Here is a 19,598-nt window from a genome sequence, read left to right as displayed (position 1 = left end):
TATTCTTCACCTACTATCAATTTCTCCCTTTTCAACAACACTCTTAATATACTTGCTTTTCCACAGCAACCTTCTCCCTCCAGCCCGTCTTTTCATCCCAAAGGTCTGACTGTAATAATTCTTTGCTGTTCACTGATTTTTTAATATTTACTTTCCAATTGTTTTGAAACATTGTGGTTTTGCTTTAATTTAGTAAACTCCTGTTGTGCACAAACCAATGCACTAGACATTGTCACTGATACACAGGACACATAAAAGACCAACAGTTGGATATGCATCATAAAGTATGATATGTATTCTGTTACAGTATACATACAGTATATAGTATACAGTATACAGTATGCACAAACTACTGTGAAAATGACTCAAGAAGGGCACCCAATTCAGGTGAGAAACAGTAAGAAAACATCAGAGAAAGGTTTTCTCTTTACATAACATGCAGTGGAATAGGAAAAAAACAATCTGAGTTAAGGGCTGTGCCTCCCTAATCCTATTTCTAGCTAAATTATTTCAACAACCTGAACCTGAGGTTTCTTCATCACTAAGGTAACAAAGCCACGTTGTGGAAGACACAGCCCGAAGAGTTCTCCACTCCCTACCTAATTCTTGCCAGCTGATCCTTGAAGTGGCCTCAGATTTTTTCTCAGAAGCATTCCAGGCAGCCATTAGCAACAAGCCTAAGAGATTGAAGTTATCAGCCCGCCCCACTTTGGAACAAATAGTGCCTTAAGAAGTGGTTCCCAAACCTAACTGATCAAAATCACCTGGGAGAGTTTTGAAATATAAGTCACCCCAAAGATAATCAGGTGCAGATCTGAGGTAGAGCCTGACAATTTAATGTTTACCAAGTTATTCTAGATGACTCAATGTTCTAATTTTCTTTGAATTTCAAAGCAATTTTTTAAAAAGAGAATTTAACCAGGTTTCTGGCCTTGTTCCATTTTTCTGAATAAAGTACAAACCATTGCCTTTTATCAAACATTTAATCTTATTACCCTTTAGAAAAAAGCTGCACCCATTTTGTTAGCTTTTAGAACAATTCCCCACAAGGTCAAAATGCACATATACATTTGCTTTCCAATGTAACATTTGGGTTTTATGACATGAACAATCATCTTGATGAAGGGATGCAATTAAAATATTATAAACATTAATGGATCTGCAACTGATCGGTTAGGTATTGTTAAGTTACCTTTACTTCATTTGAATACTCATAAATAATTTTCTAGTTTACACAAATATGCACACACACACACCTGAAGAACAAGCTATAGCCTGGCAACATAAAATCTTTAAAGACCAGAGGCTGTTTTTTCACTGTGGTGCCAGAAGGAGAAAGAAAACAAAACAAGACAAAACACTAATATTACATACCATTTTTTTCTCTTGAAAAAATTTATTATGAAATATTTCACTCAAAAATACCCAAAAATCACATCACACTCACTGACCCACCAACAAGCTTTATCAAAACTTTCTACCCTACTTACTTAATTTAAAACTTTTAGTATTACAAATTCAACTGAAGCCCTCTGTACACTCTGCCTCAATCCCATTTTCCTTTTCTCTACCCTCAGGAGTAACCAAAACCCGAAATTTCTGTTCATCTTTGCCATGCTGCATGTCCTTACTAGACATGTAAAGACAATTGTTTCTGAATATTTTAAACTTTAAGTATATCATATTCCTGCTCTTTTCACTCAACATTTTTGAGTATTACATCCAGACAACAAGCTCTGATTCACTCATATGCATTGCTATATAGTGTCCCACTTATGAATACACAGCTTACCTATTCTTTTTGTGGATATATATAGATTGTTCACAATGTATCTCTATTAGAAACAATGCTACAACGAATACTCTTATAAGTGTCTCTTCTTAAAACAGACAAGGAGGCTTGATCACATTCAGGTTTTTCAGTTTTTGTTTTGATTTAGCAAATATACTTCATAGGTGATGGTATGAACTTTCATCAGGAGGCATTTAGTTATTTCTGGTGGTTGTCTCTTTTGTGACAGTAGCAGCAGTGATCATCAGGGGTTACAAAATGGCAACATGATTCTTACATTCCTTCTTCATTTACTTGCCGGATTAGTCCTCTCAGGAGCAACTTCTCTATATATATCATTCATTGGTTTACCAATAGTTCCTTCAGAGTAACTACTGGTGAGGAAGAGCAGGATCAATGTTTGTTTCTTTCCTTTATTTACCAGTTTTCAAAAATAATGAGTTGGTTTCCTAGGATCCTCCAAAGATAACCAATGGAGTTTTGTTGTTGTTGTTATTAATTATTATGAACTCACTGATATAAAATTACTTGGTTTCACTTACAATAATTATTCTTATTAATGCTCAAATTTTCTCATTTTGAGGCATGACAGCCTCTCCTGGTGGACACTGAATATTTTTAACATAACTTCTGTAGTCTTTCTTGCTTTATGGCATAATAATATAGTTCAAGCTTATTTTGTACATTTCCTGTCCCAGATTTGGGATCAGCCATCTCTCCAATTGGCCCTAGTCTTTTTAGAGTAAAATGGTATTTAGAGACTACAATTTTGGGCTTAAGGGTGCTCAAGAAAAGGATGCCTATTATCACTGCTTCTTTTCCATAGTGTACTACATGTATGTACACTAAGAACATAAGAAAAAAGAAACTGTTTAAGGATGGAAAAGGGAATTGTCATTATTTGTAGACAAAAGTATTGACTATATGGAAACAATGGACTCTTACAACCAAGTTCAGTAATGTTGTGAAGTAGATAAAAATCAATTATATTTCTACATATCTACAACATAATTAATGTTTAAGGATGCTATTTGCAATAGGAACAAGAGCTCTAAGGAACCTATGAATAAATTTCACCAACTATGTGTACGGAGAACATGTAAAACTTTAGAGAACCTAAGGCAGTGTAGTGCTATATTATATTGATAGAAGACTGCTGTAGACAGGCCAAGTTGGAACTGGGAAGAAACAGAGAATGCATGCCCAGTGTGGAAAAGGTGGTCACTAGTCTACTATTGCCATGTGAAAATGTGGATCCAGCATTGTCAAACCCTCTGATTTTCTAAGAGAAACTAGAAATCCAGATTTCTAAGAGAAGTTCCTTGATTTTTATATGTTGGCAGCAAATTCAAACAACTTAAATACTGTGCAAGACAAACAAAATACATTTGTGAAAGAATATGGCCCCTGAGTCATTTTCTACCAACTTCTTTAGATATTCAACTTTATCTCTGGGTTGTGTTTAAGCCATACGTGAAAAGTTACAAACCCTAAAGGAAATCTATCACTGCTTTTATTGGAAAAATGTTGAGAATACGGTCTCTCAATTTCTAAGAGACTCTTGGACAAAAGACACACATTAAGAAAATCTCTGCTGGAATTCAGTGCTTTTTCAAAAAATTTTGCTGTCATTGAGGAAATGGTAAAATGAGTAATATTTGATTTATGTGCAAAATATAAATGCTTAACATTAATTTACTTAATCTTCATAATAACCCTACAAAGTAGTTTTAGGATTGTTCCCATTTTACAGATGAGGCAACTGAGACAGGAAAAGTTAAGGATCTTGCTAAAAAATAACACCAACAGTAAAGTAACAAAGCCAGAACTCACATCCAGGAAGCCTGGTTCCTGCAGTTGTGCTCTTAAATTCTGGTAATAACAACCACGTAACTGAATGGTTTTCTTCCTTGCCTTAGCGGCCTTGCCAACAGCAACTACACTGGCCTTATGCTCTGCATTCTCCCTTCTCCCAAGTCTTACTTTCTACCATTCTTTTTCTATTTTAAATAGATGCTGGTAACATATGCTGTCTCAAATCCTTTTATAGCAAAGCAGGACTAAAATAATTAAATAACTCAATAAACTTGATGCAAATAGCTATTTATAGATTTAAACTAAACCAAAGAGTGAATAGGTTTAGGGTTATACAAAGTTAAGTTCTAATCCTCTCCCTAATATTTACTAGCTGTGTGAAATTTTAAAAGTCATGTAAACTCTGAATTTCAGTTTCCCCATCTGTAATATGAGGATATTACCTACCTCATGGGTTTTGTTGTAAATTTTAAATAAGACTTTTTAAAATGTGACTACTAGGAATCTTTTAATTACACATTGGCTCATATTTTATTTCTGTTGGACAGCATCATGCTAAATACTGCAGTAGAAAGTAAAAAGAAACAATTAAATTTGCTTTAATAATATATTTTATTTAACCTAATATTTCTAAAATATTATTTCAATATATAATCAAAATAAAAATTATTAGATATTTTACATCTTTCTTTTGTACTAAGGCTTCTAAATACAATATGCATTTTACACTTATAGCACATCTCAATTTATACACTACATATCCATCAGAAATATTTGAACTGTATTTAGATTTCATAAAATTTACAATTAATAAAGAAGGTTCACATACTCAAGTTATCTAAAACATATTTTAAAGCTTCCCAAAAACTGCATCAAGAACCCCCCCCCAAAATATTTTATTCTCCTTTAATATTTGCCTCAACTGAACAAGCCACATCTCAAAAGACCAATGGCTACACAGCTAGGGGCTATTATAATAAACAGTGCAGGTGTAAAAAATAAAATGCAATTAAAGGGTGGCTGTTTTTACACATAATTAAATGAAAATGGCACTGTGATTCATACATGCAAGTCAGAGACTCCAGATAGGAATCTTTTTATGGGTACTTTATAAAGGAAATTTCTATGGGTGGGGTACCAAATTACTGATATGCATAGAGCCATGATTTATTCAAAATAAAAGAAACAGAATAAGGGATTTAAAATTATGACTCCTATTCCCACTCAGAAAAATCTTTATTTTTTGTACCAAAATTTAGTACTATTATCCTAGAGCATTATGAACTCTTTCCACCTAAGAATCAAATGCTTTATCAAACAATTAAGTTCCAAAACACCCCCAAATGCCACCTGGATAGCGTATTTTATTTAAGCATGTTACAGAAGTAAATCCTAGAAATATATATACTTTTACAAAGTAAAATATCACCTAAGTCTTAAATCTATCTTATGATTTTAAGAGTTTACCTTCAAAGAACTCACTTGGAAGTATGTAAATCTACTGTGTCCATGGTGTTAACAGTAGTAATCTCTGAGTGGAGGGCTTAAGAGTTTTACCCTGCCTAGCTGGCATGGCCCAGCGGTTGAGCATCAATCTATGATCCAGGAGATCGTGGTTCAATTCCCAGTCAGGGCACATGCCCAGAGTTGCAGGCTCAATCCCCAGTGGGGGACATGCAAGGAGGCAGGCATTCAATGACTCTCTCATCATTGATATTTCTCTCTCTCTCCCATTCCCTCCCTCTGAAGTCAATAAAGACATATAAAAAAAAAAAAAAAAGAGTTTTACCCTGACCTGACTTTTATAGTACAGCATATCAGATTTCTGTAAATCTAACCTAATGTGTCTACTTAAAATCAACTGGAAAGAATATCAATTTTTGATGTGCTAAAAGCATATTACATTTTTGTTCATAGATTACTGTTGTTTTTACCTGTCTAATATCTGGTCCTCCTTTCCTCTACTATTAACACCTCAATTTTCCTTTGAATTAATGCTCTTCCACTCTCAAGCATGTATTTCTAGAGAGGTTGATCTCATTCCCAGCCCCAAGATGAGCATAAAACTAACCCAAGTCAGTCTAATAAAATTCAATCCCATTACTTCTTTAACTCAGGGGTGGGGGAATCTGCTTCTACTGAAGTTATGAAGCTGAATAGAAGATAAACAGGTGGCCATCTTTCCTAATACATTAAATATATCACACATTAACAAGAGTTATCTTTGAATAATGGAAATATGGATGGTATTTTTCTCCTATCTAGTACTGCACATTCTTTTAATTTTGCACTCTTTTCCTTAAAAAGACTACTTAGCATAAAATACAATTCTTAAATTAGGTGAACTAAAATTTAATAGCATTAATAAGAATTACAAAACAACCCACTGTATCCTTCTCTGTGACTCAATCCCCCTTATTATGTATAAACATGAAAAGAAGAAAGCAGTTATAACAAGAATATCATGCTTAAAGCTGAGACTGGCTATGTTAATACGCATTTGTGTGTGAGAGAGGATCAGGAGGCACAGTGGTTGCAGCAATCAAAGCATGAGATAATTAGGACAAAATCTTTAATGCCATTATTTGGCAACCACCTAATTTCTTTTACTTACAAACATTTGCCATGAGTGTTCCTCCTTATCATATGGTTCACAGAGAAAATAACTAAGGAAACATTTAGCAAACTTTTCTTAAATACTCACTATAGTCCAGGCCCTCTCACAGAACAATCACAATCTACTTGTTAATCCTAGTAAATTTTTAAGAAGCTAGCTGCTGCCACCATCAAAACATATTCTCTAATCCACATAATGAGAGATTCCCAATGGAAAGAACAATTGATGGCAATGTCACGCCTTTCTAGCTCTGCAGATTTTCTCTCTCAATTCTACCCTAGTTCCACAATGATGACAATTCAAGACTATCAAAAGTATCCTGTCCTGCCTGACAGGAAAAGATTGAAAGTCTCTGAGCTACTGTCATTCAAACAAGAGTACCCTTGCTAGATTTGGTCTCAGCCCAGCCTACCTGTCCAAAGTGAGCAGGATAGCCCAGCATGTGCATATATAGTAATTTTGCCACATTCCGACACCGGTATGTATTGTCTTCTTCTCTAAAAGATGACCGGATTGCAGCACATTCTTTCTGGATCATTTCTCGTTCTTCGGCTTGGGTTCGAGCTGTCCGGATGGTCCGGATCAGCTCCCGCAATCTGATGGGGGCTGGCATCCTCTGGATATGGAAAGACATTAAATAAAGATGTTTACATATTTTTACTACCAAAAATATTCACACAACTTTCCAAATAAATTTCTGATTTTTAAGAATTCAAGCCTCGCTAAGTCCAGTGATACAAAGCTTTAGCAAAGCTTTGTACACAAATCCCTCAACTCAGTTAATTTATGGGAAAAATACAAATCAAAAATGTTAAGTATTAAATTAAGCAAAATAAGACATAGGATACACTAATATGCAAAGCCCATTACTAATATCAAAATATCTTAGGAACTAACTCAACCCAAATTTTTACTCAATCGTTAAAGTAGTAAAGGTTTATGACTTAACCTTACAGAAGAGAGATATTTTCTGCTCAGCTGTTGTTGTTTTTAATATATCTTTATTGATTTCAGAGAGAGGAAGGGAGGGGAGAGAGGGATAGAAACATCAATGATGAGAGAGTCATGGATCAGCTGCCTCCCGCATGCCCCCCACTGGGGTCCGACCCCACAACCTGGGCATGTGCCCTGACCTGGAATTGAACCCCAATCTCCTAGATCCTAGGTCGATGCTCAACTGCTGAGCCACGCCTGGCCAGGCTGCTCAGCTGTTGTTAAACTCAACATAGTTCAACAAAGTATCAGATGAGTACTGAATATAATCATAATCAAACCTCAACTCAACAAAGTGAGATATTAGGAGAAAAGACCAATTGTCAGGTTAAATCACCTTTCCAAGAAACAGTAATCATCTCAGAACACTGGATACTCCGAAAATGTGATGAGAAAAATAACAAACCAATCTCAGAAGACAAGACTGTATTTTGTTTTTATTAATCCTCATCAGAGGATATTATTTTTCCACTGTTTTTCATAGAGAGGAAGGGAGAAGGAGAGAAACATCAATGTGAGAGGGACACATCGATTGGTTGCCTCCCGCACCCATCCGGACCAGGGCACCAGGAGGGAACCCACAACCCAGGTAATGCCCTTGACCGGGAATGAAACCGGTGACTCTTCGGTGTGCAAGCCGACAGTCTAACCACTGAGCCACACCAGCCAGGGCCATGAGTTGATTTTTTATAAAAAGGACCTAGCCCAGCCAGTATGGCTCAGTGGCTGAATGTTGGCCCATGAACCAGGAGGTCAGAGTTTGATTCCCCGTCAGGGCACATGCCCTGGTTGTGGGCTCGATCCCCAGTAGGATGCATGCAGGAGGCAGCAGATCAATGATTCTCTCATTAATGTTTCTATCTCTCTCTCCCTCCCCCTTCCCTCTCTCTGAATCAATAAAAACATATACGAAATAAATAATTTTTAAAAAGGACCTATAATAGCCAAAACAATCAAAAAAAAAAAGTTGGAAAACTTGAGCTACCTAATTCCAAGATATACTACAAAGCTACAGCAATCTGGACACTGTGGAACTAAATTTAAATAAAGACAGACTTAGAGACTAATGGAGCAAAATAGGAAGTCTGAGAATAGACCCACATAGGTATGTTAGATGGTTTTCAACAAAAGGGCCAAGGTTATTTATTAGGAGAAAGGTAGTCTTTCAACAAATGGTGCTGGCACAGATGGTTATATATTTGGGGGGGGAAATTAACCCTGGACCCTAATACACACAACACACAAAAATTAATTTGGGGCTTCCAGTCAAGATAGGTGTAGATAAACGCTGTCCTCTACACTTCCCATGATCACTTCAAAATCACAAGGAAACTACAAAACCACCATCACTGAGAACCACCCAAAGTTTCCATGAACAGAAGAAGTCCTATCACTAAAGATATACAGAAGCTGCATAAAGAGTGGTAGGAACCTGAAACCTGTATGTTCATATTAACCATTGTCACTCCAATAAATTTAATGAAGTGTTAATAAAACTGGTAGGAGGGGCAAAGGTGCAGATTGGGTTGGTCCCACACCCATGTGTGGTGGTTAAAAATTGGGAGGGGTATCTCTTGGCTTCAGAGATCCCCCCTGAGGAGCGAGGTGTCACAACCTCACATCAGGCTGGGAAGAGAAGTCCCCATAACTTCTGGCTGTGAAAACTAGCAGATATTATGGTGAAACAGAGGGCTGCTGGAATCCCAGGCATTCCCGTTAAAGAGCCCATACACACACTTATGTGCTGACAGACTCACTCAGTGGCTTTAAGCTCCAGCTCCAAGACAGCAACTTGAAAGGCACCAAGGACAAACAGGGAGGAACTGAATAGCCTGGCTTCAGGGCAAGTGCTGGAGGGGCCACTTTCTCCCAGACAGAAATGCTGGCAGAAGCCATTGTTCCTTTGATGAGCCCTCCCCCTGCAAGAACAGCCTGGCACCATATCCTAGTTTCCTTCAACCTGGCTATCACTCTTCCCCTGCCCTGGTGATTCCCTGAGACCCCACCCAACTTGAAGGCCCACCCTGGCCATTTCCAGTGGCTTTTCCATACAAACAGCCTGTCTTAGCTCATGCTGTGGGCTTTCCTAAGATCTCCCAAAGGTTCACAAACCCCAAACAAGCAGCATCTGGCCTCAGTTTGAAGCTTAGCCTCTCCCAGGCACCTCTAAGCCAAGGATAAGTGGCAACCATTCACAGATCACTTTGTAGATCATACCAGGTAGCCCTGGGCAAGGCACAGGCAGCAGCTGACCTTGGTCTGCACCTCCCGAGAGGCCCCAGAACCAACATCCCTGGTGGCCAGCTTCAGGCCATACCAGAGTACCACCCGACCACCTCCACAAATGACACACTCAAAGGCAGACTCAGCAGGCACCAGAGAACTGCTAAAGCAAATGCTGTTACATAGGGTCAGGCCCTGCACAACAGCTCCTCCACTGTAGTCACTGCCAGTCCTCACAACCAATCAGCCTGAGACTCAATCCCTCCATACAGCCATCAAGGCTCAATTACAACAGGAGGGCACATACAACCTACACAAGGCACACACCTGGAGCATCCAGCTCAAGTGACTAGGGAGACTGCACCCTGGACCCCATAGGACACCTTGAAGGGGCTGCCTAGGGCTGGAAAGTAGAGTGTGGGTTCTTGGCTTTGTGCAGGAAAAATTTCACAACACGAGTTCAGGTGACTATTAAAGCTGCGGACAGTAAAACAAGAAAGGGCGTAGCACCGAAGGAGCAAAGCCCACAAAATAAAGGTGCATCAGCTGCTTACCAAGAGCTATGAGAAAGGTATCAGGACTCAACCCTGCTCAGCTAATGTTCTTTCTACTTCTGAGTTCACATGACCTGACTGTGAGCTGAGAGACTCAGCCATAAGTCAAGGACATATAACCAAAAAACTGGGGCTCCTGTTGCTATGTGGCCCTTCTTCCCCCAGACCTAAAGCTATTTTGAGCTCTAAATCTAAATAGAATCCTAAATTAAAAGCAATTTTTCAATATTAAAATTACCTCCTTTTCTATCCATCACAAAGACTGTACTTGAAGTCTTTCTTGCTAAACAATAAGACTCAAGAAAAGAAATTAGACTTCAATTAATTTTGCCACTGTTACTGTATAACATCTAGTCACAGATTTTTAAGTATGGCTGAGAATGCTGAAGGGCCCTAAGTTAACACTAAGCAAAACCCTCAAAAAGAGGTTCCATGCTTTCTCACATTCTCCATACAGACTGTATTTTTATGTTATGCTCCACATAGAATATCTACTTCAGATTTTTATTCCATAATATATATGTGTATATATATACACAAACATATATATATCTGAGTTTTTTATTCCATATATAGAGTTCCTTTAATCCTTTACAACTTGCAAAATACTATGACCAAAATAATAAGAACACTTAATAGTTAGAAAGCTTAAACCAAATTAATCAATAGTATTATGCTTCAATCAGACTTTTATTTTCTAATATTATCTTATAGATACCAGCTGTCATTAATCTGACTTAGCAGTAGTGCACATCTATTTCCTGTGTATGAAGAAACGTGTTCATAGAAGGGGAATGTTCTACAGAGTAAAGAAAAGGGAAGACCAGTGTTAGTATATCACTGTTTGAATAAGAGAGATTAAATCTGGAGATAAGTATTTTGGTCACTGAAGAGGCAAACACCATAGCGGGACAGGGATAGTTCTTTCATCAGGTTTCACTATGGCCTAGAATGATGAAACACAGAAGACCATCCAACTTTTATGCTCTGGTTTCAGGCTCACAATGTAACTTTCTGATTATTAACAGGCTTCTCAAGTACCTTGCCTCCCAAGTACCTCTACACAAGGAAAAAGGTGCCCTGGAAAGTTGATACAGGTAATTCTGTAGAAATGCATAGCCCCTTGTGAATCACAACACTGTTATTCTAATTTTACACATCAGTGAGTCTTAGGCTGAATCATCCCTAGGTGAACTACTGATATGGAATTTCTGGATCTTCAAGGCCAAGGAATAGGCTGTGAAATGTTCCACCACATTCAGATACCACCATACTCTATCTAGGCAGCCAGCTGCCATCCTTCTAAAACAGGGGTGGGGAAATCATTTGGTCTGGTCCTGCCAAGGCAACTGTAGGCGGGACTCAAAATTCAACAAATCTAGGAGCTTTTTTCATAGTTAATTTTTAAGTTGATCATTTTGTATGGCCCTCGAATGCTGTTATAAATATCCAAATGGTCCTTGGAAGAAAAAAGGTTCTCCACCCCTGCCTAAAAGGTCTTAAGCGCAATTCACCCTAAAATACCACAGTAATTAATATGCTTAATTATCTATAACCAAAATTCACAAGCCTGAGATTTTAAAAATAGATGTACGTAAATGCAAATATGCCTACTGAACAATTCAACTGCATTAAGATGCATGAAAAGCAGTAAAGGCCAAACAAACAATGATATATAAACAAGATCAACATCTAACTTGACACTAATAAAATAAAATAAAAATTTTCACTTTCCCAACCTCAGTTGTCAAGAACTGTCACGAAATTCTCAAAACAAAATCTTAGTTTTTTTTAAAGATATTCCTGAAAGGGAATAATAATAAATGTTAAGGGAGATTATCAGTACCTAGTGTGAATATAGATACCGTTTTAATTTCTGTATATTTTCTGATATCTTCAAATAATTAACATGTATAATGAGCAATAAATCTTGCTTTAAAAATTCAAAAAACTTTAACAAAACCACAAGAATGGATAAAGTGAAGCTGTCAACTTTCAAAATAATAAGATGGCATTCATCCTAAAAGAACAGTGTCACATTTATCTAAGGGTATTTTTCTACAGGATGACATTAGAAAGTTTATTAATAAGTGATTTAATACTAAGATAAATTTTCCCTAGCATATTCTTCATGTTAATTCTGGATACCAAGAAAGGGTTGGGGGAAGGAGGTCATGGGAAATTAAAGAACCATTTTTAACCCTTGTTTCTGACATTAGTTAGAAATGAAGGGAAAAAGTTCCATTGACAATAGTGTCAGAAACTATAAAATATCTAGGAATTTCACAAGAAAGGTATAGGAACTACATGAAGAAAACTATTAAATTGATGAAACCTTTATTGAAGGTTCTAAAACTAAAACAGGACCTGAACAAATGGAAACTCATCATCATAAAGAGAAATTATTATTAAAAATGTCAGACCTCCCAAAATTAATGTAAGAATATAATGCAATTCCAAACAGTGGGCCTTTTGAGGTTTTCTGAACTCAACGGAATTATTTTCAATCAACATAGATATAAGAATAAACATTTAAGAATAGTCATCCACAGTCATCCTGGTTGCATAAAATGTCTATGTACTCAAGCAATAAAATCATTAATTGGGGGGGGGGAGAATAGCCGAGAAATTTAAAAAGTATAGTGATAGGAGATTTTCTTAACAGAGTGCAACTTTCTATAAAGTTGTTATATTCAAAATAGTAAAATAATACTACAGGAAGAGAAAAACAGAACATCCAGAAATAGAATAAATATATATGGGAATTTAACATGTGATATGGTGGAATTTAATTCATTGAGGAAAGAATGGCTTATTTAGCCCAGCCGGGCATGGCTCAGCGGTTGAGCGTCGACCTAGGATCCAGGCGATCAGGGTTCGATTCCCGGTCAGGGCACATGCCCGGGTTGCGGGCTGCAGCTGATCAATGACTCTCTCATCATTGATGTTTCTATCTCCCTCCCCCCCTCCCTTCCTCTTTCTGAAATCAATAAAGATATATTTTAAAAAAAAAAAGAATGGTTTATTTAGTCCTGGCATAGGTAGTTCTCCATACAAAAGAAAATCAGTAATATTTTAAACAAAAACAAAAAAATTTTAAAAAGACAGAAAATCACTTCACACCACATAGTTAATTCCAGATGAATAAATACATGTGTCATATGACAAAGAATTAACATACCTTAAGGTGTTTCTACAAGATGAGAAGAAAAACTTAAAAACAAACCAAGGACATGAACAGACAATTCTCAATAAAGGAAATCCAAATGGCCAAAACATATCAAAAAAAAAGCTAGCTCCAGTAACAGTCAGGGAAATCAAAATTAAAACAAAACTGAGAAACCATTTATCACAGCAGACCAGTAAAAATTAAACAATTACATCTAATGATGTGACAATATGGAAAACCTACTGCTCATGGAGGTGGAAATTATGACAACCTACTTAGAGAGTAATCTGGCAACAACTTACTTTAAATATACTTCCTTTAACCCAAAAATCCCACCTTGGAGGCTCTAGTCTGTAGAAATAAAAGCATCAGCAAATAAGGTGATGGGTACAAGGATGTTCACTGTAACACTGTTTGTGGTAGCTAATCTAGAAACAACCCAAATGTCCACATAAAAATAGCTGAATAAATTATACATGGTACATCTATACTATGAGACATAATAAGGATGTTTAAAAGAACAAGGTGGAATTATATTTACTGACCATGATGTGTTAAGAAGGCCTGTTACAGAGGAATATAACAAAAAAGAAGCACTACATATGTACACTTATGTAAGTATATACAGTACTTGACCCAAGCATGGAGAGAAATAATGAAGTATACCTATAAACTGGTAAAATGGCTAGGAAGCAATAATAAAGGGGTTGAGGGAAATGAATAGCTTTCTTAAAACTATGTCTTTAAATTTTTTTCACTTATTACAACAGATACCTATTTTTTTATAAATGAAAAAGACAGATGAAAAAACAAAACCAAAACTCTCAGCACTATAAAAGTAGATTATTCAAACACAAGGGGAGAGTCAGTAACAAATCACTGAACCATCATCATAGTTCCATCCAGGGGGAAAAGACTAAAGTTCTCAATTTACTATTAGTTTCCTAAGCATAATAAATTATATAATAAGTATTCAAAAGAAAAAAAAAAGTGCCAGGAAGAGATTTCTTTGTTGCGCGCTTGAAGCTTTTGAATAAGAAAAAAATCTAAGCAAATCAGAAAGAATAAAGAATAATATCAATTTCAGAATTAAATACCTAAATAATTTTGCAAAGACCTGAAGAGAAGGTTTTGTATATGTTTCTACATCTGAAAATAAACTTCATTGACATCAACTCTATCAGTCACAGGTAAATGACCAGCAGTAGAATGGCAGAATTCACTCAGGACCCTGACTACTTTTGGCTTTATCATCGACCAATTACCACATAACTAAGTACCTGAACAATTTTTTTCAATTATGTTCATTCATATAATCTATTCCGCAGAGTAGCTACTGTCAGGCACTGTGCTATGTACTAGAAATGCCACAAATAAGATAGTTCTTATCCTCTGGAAGGGCTGGGAAAGTAGACAATTCAACAAGCAGTAAAAAAGAACTACACCTCTTCGCCTGGGGCTAGAGAGAGAAGGAAGAATAGGTTCACTGGTGGAGGGAGAAAGGAAGGATTCCAGGTATAGGAAACAGATATAAGGAGAATGAAAGAACATCGGGTATTCAAGGAACAGCAAAAACTTCAGTATGTATAAATAAAAATAATACAACCAAATGCTAATAAAATCAAATTGTAAGCTACTTCCTCATTCCACTGTCTAAAATAATCAACACCATTTATTAAGCTTTCATCTTGGAAAGTTTCTAAAGAAAATACAGAGACCAAGCATTCACTGGTAGAGGTAAATATACATTTATAAACCACCACATATAGTAGGTACTACCATTATAAAAAAGGTTCTTTCTTCTTACAGTAGTTTTCCTTCAATGATCATACAAAAAAACTAATACCAACAAAGATTCAATTACTCTACACAGTGTGCCTAATTATTTTCAGTTTCCCCATTCACTTCAAACCAGTATTTTGGCCACATTTTTAAAGTATCATGTTTTCAAATTTTTCATAAAATGGGAAGGGAACCAAATCTGTTGTACAGACTTCTAAAAAGGAGTAAGAAAAATTATCTTCCCTTCCTTTTCTTCAGCTTGAAACTGCACAATTTCCAATACTGAGGTTTAATAGTTTCACTAAATTGAGCTGTAAAAACACTAATGAAATTCCTTTTACTATGAGTTGTACAACTGTGTGATCATTTACAAAAGTTAGATCTTATAACCAAATACTGTACATCATCTAGTCTTAATTTTAACCCAAAGACTTGTAAAAAGGGGTGTGCCAATATTTTACAGTTCCAAAGATTTAAGCTCATATCTTTCTCATATCTACTCTTCCCAAGAATACATAACATTAACCACAAAGCCAGACAAGCTGAAAAGCCTCGGATGCTGGTACAACACAAATACAGTCAGCTACAAGCAAGCTGGAGTGAGCAGAGAAACTGCCTATCAGGTTACACAGTGACTGTCACTCCATAACAACAGATAAAGGGGGCAAAAACTACTTGCCTTTAAGATGTCTTTAAATATTCATAAGGTACAAAACTCACATATATTTTCTCCATCTTTTAAAAAAAGAATTTTTTTCTCCTAATCCTATTTTCCACTGACATTTATAACATCATAATTTTCTCTCTCCAGTAGCTTGGGGGGGGGGGGGGGAGCAAAACTTCTAAGTATCTCGAGGTGAAAAAAAACATTTCTCATTTCAATCATATTATCCTAAACCTTCTTGCCCTTTTACACAAGTGTTAGTTGATGCTGACTCAACAAGTTTGGCAAGTATATTTTTTATTTATTTACTTACTTACTTAATCTGGGCCCTTCGAACATTGATGAAATTGGCCCGGCCAGTGTGGTTCAGCAGTTGAGCATCAATCTATGATCCAGGAGACTGAGGTTCAACTCCCAGTCAGGGCACATGTCCTGGTTTCATGCAGGAGGCAGCCTATCAATGACTCTCTCATCATTGATGTTTCTCTCTCTCTCTCCCTCCCCCCCTTCTTCCTCTCTCTGAAATCAATAGATATATATTTTTTAAATTGATGAAATTCTTCTAAATAACCAGAATTCATGCCAAATTAAGTGTTTTGTGCTACTCCTTCAGTGAAGAGAAAGACTTTACACATATTTTCAAGGTAGAAATGACTGTCTTTACTAAAATAAAATTTTCTACGCAAAAAGGCAAATGAAAATACCCTAAAAGTGTTTGACAAAGATGATTTTCAAGTCCTATAAGCCAAGAAATATAAGAGCTTAGATAAATCTTTATGTTCTCCTAGTTTTAAAATTGCTTACTACTTTGAATATTATCCTGCATGAAGAAACTGAGTAAAAGTAACAAAGGGATGAAAGCCAAAATCAAGAACTGAAAACAATTCATAAAGAAAATAAAGATTGAATCACAAACACCAAAAACAGCTAAACAAGTTGCTGGAGTTTGAAGAAAAGTTATTGTTGTAGATTTTCTGAAGCTAAATCCAAATAATAATTTAAATTTTTTATATCAACTAAGTCTCTCTGTATACACAAAGCATTTAAATCCTCATCAAATGTAAATTAAGCATTTCAAAAACCTGTTTTGGTAAGCAGTTTCCCAATTCAGCTTTTTAAATTAAAAATAACCTTTTGGAAAATACTTGTTCAGCTTTTTCAATTTGTATACGTTTTTATAAATCACAAAAACCTGGGTTATTGTTTCTGTACACCACTGATTTAAAGACTACTTTAAAAAATAAATAGTGGAATGAAGTATCACCGAAGCTTTGCTAACAATTTTTGTACTTTATAGTTTCACTCTAAAATTCACGCTCGAATCTAGAACTACTTGCTGTCAATGAAACACCAAAGAACAAGGAACTGCTCCCAAAAGAAAATGAATTAAGGTTTCAAGTATAATCCCAACAATTTAAGACAGATGAGACATTCAAATCTGTCTGTTCTGATCAATCAACAGTGCACTAAAGAGCACTTCGCTTAAAATTTGTAAGACAAAAAGACACTTTCTCCAATTGAATGCAAACCATTAGTAAATAGTTTTGAATGACATTTAAATACCAGTACGGTGAGCCAACAAATGAACTGAGTTAAATAACATTTATCTAATAGCTCTTTCAATACCTAGTTTTACACGTGTAAGTCAAAGATTGAACATTTCAGTAGCAACTATAAGGGGATATTTAGTAAATGAGTGAGCATTCCCCAGATGTTTGGTATTTGACAGTTACTTTAAACCAAAAGGGAAAAAAAACACAACTCCATAGCTTCAGAGTAAATCTACAAATAGTAACTAATATATTTTTGAAAAGTCTCCTTAAAACAAATGACAAGAACACTGGCTATTTACAATGAAAACATTCAGTCTTCTACTGAGACATCATATGACCAGTACAGGAATGTACCTTACCTACCAGATAACTTGACGATAAGAAAAATACATTTGTACATGAACAGGAAGTATTAAAAGATTTTATCCAGTTCAAGTGATAAATTTTAGCTTCAGCAGTCACTAGGCTGTAATCTCAAATAAGTTATTTCTGTTTTGAAAATGTAAAAACCCAGGCTATGATGAAATAGAGGTGATTCAATCACACTTACCTAACTTGAAATGTAGGAAATCATCAGTGAATTCCTGTGAAATGCTTTTTATTCAAGTATGCTACACTGCAAACATACGTTAAGAGTAGAATAAAAGCGGTGAGATTATGGGTACCTAGAGAGTCTATATTTTTAAACCAAAAGTTAAGGTGTTTATAGTCTGACAAATATTACCGGTACAGAGGGAGTGAATATTTAAAATCCAACTATCTCCAGAAAAACCCAACACTCGAAGTCGATCCAGGTATTTTTTAGAATCACTCAGCAAAGATCATTTCCGTACAAAACACCTGAAAGTTAAGATTACTAAGAAATCTTCATTCACTCCTCTCTTCTGTCAACTAATCCCTACATCAGCCAAAAAAGTTACTTCCCTTCCTACCTTAATCAGATTAAGATTCTTCTTCACAGGCAGATTTCCATGCCCAGGGATATGTAACACCAAGAAAAACACATAAGTGTCAGTAAGTACCAAAAAGCCAAGTGTTCACAGGAAGGGAATCCACAAATGAGAAAACACTTGACAGCCTCCTCCCTACCCTCCCCCCAAAAGCCATTTAATCGTCTTTATAAACATTTACTGCTGAAGTATACTCTGAGCGAGTGTTTCGACTGATCTCCTACACCAAACCCTAACAGGGGAACATAACCAACGGTCCCGACCCTTTCAAGCAGTCGGGAAGACCGGGAGAATTATTAGAAACTGACGTCCGCGGGGTCAGGAGTTGGAGAGAAGGGTAAGTGGTGTACTGGAAGGTGAGTTTTCATAAAAAGCAAAAAGCGGTAAATTGGGAAAGAAGTTGGTCGGAAGGTTAGAAGGAGGCGAGGCCGATGTCCGCTTCTGAGAGGATGGCACTGCAGGTGCAGACAGCAATTAACTTAGCATTTGGAAATGCTGAAGAGTACTACGAAAGACCTGACCCGAGTACAGGGTGCAAGAATGTTGATACGTGGCTCCCTGAATGAGCCCTCAAAGACCGGTCGCTGCCTGATAAAGTCAATGGGTCCAAGGAGGCCGGCACCGGCCTGGCAACTCCACAGCACGGAACGCAGTCGTGCGCGGAGCCTCCGGGTCCGAGGCCTCAGGGTCGGCCAGCAAGAAGTCAGAGCAGCCCCAGGCGCTCCGGGCCCCTCCTGAACCAGCCTCTGCCCTCTCTTCTCACCCCCCACAGCCTGGGACCGGACCCCTGAAAAGCTTCCGGCCGAGCGCTCCCGGCGGGCGTGGGGCAAAAGAAGCGATAAGCTCTCAGCGCTGTGAGTGACACTCACCGGCCCGAAACCTCGAATGAAACCAGCAGCTCCGGGGGCGGCGGCAGCAGTGGCAGCAGGAACCGAACATCCAAAATGGCGGCTCCCTCGGCCACACCACTGCCACTGCAGGCGGAGGGATCCTCAGGAGGAAGGGAGTTTTTAACAAAGTTCACACACTATCGCAAAAACCTCGCTCCGTATCCTCCCCTCCTTGTCGATTCCGCGTCCTCTGACTGCAACTTCTCGGGCCTCCCCTCTCCTATTATCCAAGAAAACTCGGACCCTGCCGAGGACTATTTGCCAAGGAGGAGGTGACTGCTCCTGCCCGAGCGACGCAAAAGCGTAGCAAGGGTCGGGGCTGTCACTGATGACGCGAGACGCTGCTGCCGAGTCACCGCTGCGAAGAGTCTGAGCAAGAAAGATCCGGCTGACCCTGGAGCCGACGGACATTGGTTCCGCTTGAGTGGGGAGGGGCCGGGCTACCAGGAAGCGCCGGGGCCACCTGGAGAGGGCGGGGCTCCAAGGTAGCGAAGGACGTGCTGGAGGCGCGGCAGGTGCGGCGCGGGGACGCCGAGCCGAGCCGGGCCGAGCCGGTCCTGACCCCGGAGGATCCCAAACTCTCTCCTGTCACCTTG

At 37.6% G+C, this 19,598-nt stretch overlaps 1 protein-coding gene across 2 annotated transcripts in view; it reads right to left on the bottom strand.

Moving 5' to 3' along the window:
* AP1G1 (adaptor related protein complex 1 subunit gamma 1) overlaps positions 1–19,337 on the bottom strand; it is a gene marked incomplete at its 5' end in the record, with an annotated part of 61,854 nt that extends 42,517 nt beyond the window's left edge. The window contains 2 exons of one of the 2 annotated variants that reach the window (XM_081118779.1): positions 6,637–6,840; positions 18,982–19,337. In XM_081118779.1, the coding sequence (XP_080974905.1) occupies positions 6,637–6,837 (201 nt within the window). Of the gene's footprint in view, positions 1–6,636; positions 6,859–18,981 lie in introns of those variants that run through there. The other variant, XM_081118778.1, reaches the window with a different exon arrangement.
* Positions 19,338–19,598: the final 261 nt, after the last annotated feature.

Source organism: Miniopterus schreibersii (genome assembly GCF_964146895.1).
Source record: "Miniopterus schreibersii genome assembly, chromosome: 18".
NCBI lineage: Eukaryota > Metazoa > Chordata > Mammalia > Chiroptera > Miniopteridae > Miniopterus > Miniopterus schreibersii.
The sequence above is the reverse complement of the archived record's forward strand: the minus strand, read 5'-3'. Positions and strand labels throughout refer to the sequence as shown.